The sequence below is a fragment of the Trifolium pratense genome, linkage group LG5, assembly GCF_020283565.1.
Source record: "Trifolium pratense cultivar HEN17-A07 linkage group LG5, ARS_RC_1.1, whole genome shotgun sequence".
NCBI lineage: Eukaryota > Viridiplantae > Streptophyta > Magnoliopsida > Fabales > Fabaceae > Trifolium > Trifolium pratense.
In genome coordinates, this window is record NC_060063.1 from 28,131,589 (window position 1) to 28,135,046 (window position 3,458).

Genomic DNA, 3,458 nt, shown 5'->3' on the forward strand with positions numbered 1-3,458 from the left:
CGCCACTGTTAATCATAGAAAAGTTTGTCATGTGCATATACTCATGTGTCACGTGAAAAATTGAGATCTCTATGGTTGCTCCATTTTTTACATTTAGCGTCTTGTTAACGTGTTTAGTTAAAATAAAATTAATGAAAAATGTTAACATATATTTTAAGAGCATAGGTTAAAAATCAACTCCTAAGAAGGAGGCATTGGGGTAATTATTTGGTTCAAAATCAACTTGAGGAATCTTACGAATTGTACGCTCAAGTAAAAAAGATACATGATGGACTATATAATATTTTATTCTGTTCAATGATCTCTTAATTATTCAAATAGAAAAGTTTAGTTAAATAGTACTCCTCCAATGGAATCTTAACAAGATTGATATCAAGATAAAGATCTCTACTCGATCACATGCCCTTGTATTGCCAATATTATTACATAATCATATATACAATCATCGTGACTTTTGCTTAAAAAAAAAAAAATCATCGTGACGGAACCAAGACGATAATAATAGTAAATAACATGATTGACAATGTCGAAATATATTTAAATATTAATAATATCATTGTTTGTATCAAAGAAAGATTGAGCAAAAGAAGAATCAAACGGGTAATTGCAATCTTCCATGTTCAAAATTTGCAAGTATTCATCATAGAGTCTTTCTAATGTTCCATGATCACCACCATCACACGTGTCAAAATATGATTCGTGTCCATTTTCTAATGTGTAATCGTTGACTAAGTCATAGTCATCACGTGAGAATCCAAAACCGTCATTTTCACCCATCTCACCAACCAGCTCACAAACAACATTGTCATTTCTCACTTGTTGTTCTGTTCTTTCTTTTTCTTGGCTACCAAATGATGAATTTGATTCAAAAGTAAATGAATTACCACTATCTGTTCTTGGTAAATTTAAAGCCTTTATCCTAATGGGTTTTGGTAAATAAACTTTAATTTTCTCTTCCTCTTCATTATTATCATTCTTACCACCTTTTTTCTTCTCATTTTTCTTTTTCCTCTTGTTGTTTGTGTTGTTCCTCTTCTTTTTCTTGGATTGTTGTTGTTGTTGTTCATCATCATGATCTGATAAAACATCACATGTTTGTTGATTTCTTTGCATCTTTTTAAGAAGATGTGTGTTCCAGTAATTCTTTATTTCATTGTCCGTTCTTCCCGGTAATCTTCCTGCTATAAGTGACCATCTATTTCCAAGAAGTGAATGTAATCTTATTATAAGATCATCTTCATCCGGAGTTATGTTACCTCTTTTTATATCCGGCCTAAGATAATTCATCCATCTAAGTCTACAACTTTTCCCACATCTGAGAAGTCCTGCATTAGATCAAGCACATAATTATTATTTAATATTTTCTACCTATACTAAATTGATAAAAAAACATACTAATATTTAGTAAAAAATTAAAAAATCAACACCGCCGAATAAATTTTTAGAGTATAAAAAAACACCGTCAATTTTCAATCGGTGAAGTTTAATAGTTTATTGAATCACCGATAGAAATTAAAAACGAAAAAAAATAAAATTTATTTTTCTTTTTATATCCAAATATCAAAGACGTCAAATTTTTTATTTTTTGGTATAACCCAAAGAAGAACAAAAAAATTATGAAATCAAACGAGCATTTTTAGGTATGTAAGTTCCGAATAAATCATCAAAAAGAAGCACAAAAAAACTAAGGCTAAATTGCAGTTTTGGCCCCCACGTTTCATAATTGTGCGATTTTGGCCCCCCACGTTTCAAATGTGCGATTTTGGCCCCCCACATTTCATAATTGTGCGATTTTGGCCCCCACATTTCAAATGTGCGATTTTGGTCCCCCACGTTTGCCCCCTTTTGCATTTTTTGGTCCCCGTTGACTATTTTGACCAAAAAATTGATGACATGGAATATTTATTACACGTGTCTTAATTGTATTGGCCAACCAAAATTTATTATTATTTTTTTAAAAAAAAAAAGATAGGTCACGTGAAACCAATATAGCATAATCAATTCTTGAAACCTATCCTTTTTTTTAAAAAAAAAAAATAAATAATAAATTTTGGTTGGCCAATACAATTAAGACACGTGTAAAAAATATTCCATGTCATCAATTTTTTGGTCAAAATAATCAACGTGGGGGGCCAAAATCGCACAATTATGAAACGTGGGGGGCCAAAATCGCACATTTGAAATGTGGGGGGCCAAAATCGCACAATTATGAAACGTGAGGGGCCAAAACTGCAATTTAGCCAAAAACTAATAAGCTTTAGCATTTTTTTTTTAGATAATTTAGAGGCTCTGGTTTTAGAGAACCCTCCTGGTGAGATTAATTTGAGAAAATCATGATTTATGTTAAACACAAATTATTGATGAAAGAGAAATATGGGATAAAACTCTTACCAGCTTTTTTTGGAAGTGATTTCCATTGGCCTTCACCATGAGCTTGAACATATTTTGTAAGCAATGCATCTTCTTTAGTAGTCCATGGACCCTTGTGCAATCCAACTTTGGCACAACAAGGTGCTCTTCCCATTATTTATAGCTAGATTTTGTTTAGTGTTTGCACACTCTCACTTATAAAATGGAAGAAAAATTAAGCTAAAACTAAAAGGTATCTCTCTATCTCTCTTTAGTTAATTAAGAAGCAGAGTACCTAAATATCCCAACACTTTATCCCCATTTATATAGTAGTCGAGCAGCCCCTTTTTTGTAATTACTATTTAATTTAATATTTGATGGCTTAGGAAAAATACAAAATTACGCCATCAGACAGCGGTGGGCTGCTATATTATTATCTTTTCATCACATACATCTCCTGCTTAAATATTTATTAAATAATTTTTTTTATCAAGTAAAAATAATATATATAAACTAAAAGATCTCCTTAGCACAAGACGTGACAAGCGAGATTAAGAAATATTACAAGGGAGTCTTAAAACAAAATCCATAAAAAAATTATACAAGGCAGTCTTAAAACAAAGCATATGACTAGACCATGATATCAATTTAAAGCTAAAGTACTACTCGTCGTCTTTAACCATCTATAGGAAAAAGTCTTGATCTTGTCCAACATGTGATTTAAAGAGATTGTCGAGCCTTTGAACAATTTGTAGTTTCTTTCATTCCACACAACCCATACACAAACAAGCCATATGAGTTGTATAAAAGAACGACACGCTCGAAGAATACCTGCTGAAATAGTAAACTCGACAAAATGATCAGATAGAGTCTGAACAGTCATCAATGAAGAGTCGATCCAAGAACTGACAAGAGACTAAAGGGAATCGAATGAACTGCAGAAGAGGAACAAGTGATAGGCCGATTCAGCCGCTCCACATATAGAAACACAATAGTGAGCCTAGATAAGTTATACTGTTATCATATGGTCATAGTAAATACAGTAATGATAGCTACTTGAAAAAAAAAATAGAGAAATGATATTTTAACATGCAATTTTTTATAACAAT

General features: G+C 31.8%; 1 protein-coding gene across 1 annotated transcript; it reads right to left on the bottom strand.

The window, feature by feature from the left end:
- Positions 1-517: 517 nt before the first annotated feature.
- On the bottom strand, positions 518-2,645 carry LOC123885784 (myb-related protein 308-like). Its single transcript, XM_045935104.1, has 2 exons — positions 2,392-2,645; positions 518-1,325 (listed from the first exon to the last, which is right to left on the bottom strand). The coding sequence occupies exons 1-2, from the start codon at positions 2,522-2,524 to the stop codon at positions 538-540; spliced, it is 921 nt and encodes a 306-aa protein (XP_045791060.1). The 5' UTR covers positions 2,525-2,645; the 3' UTR covers positions 518-537.
- Between the last annotated feature and the right edge of the window lie 813 nt (positions 2,646-3,458).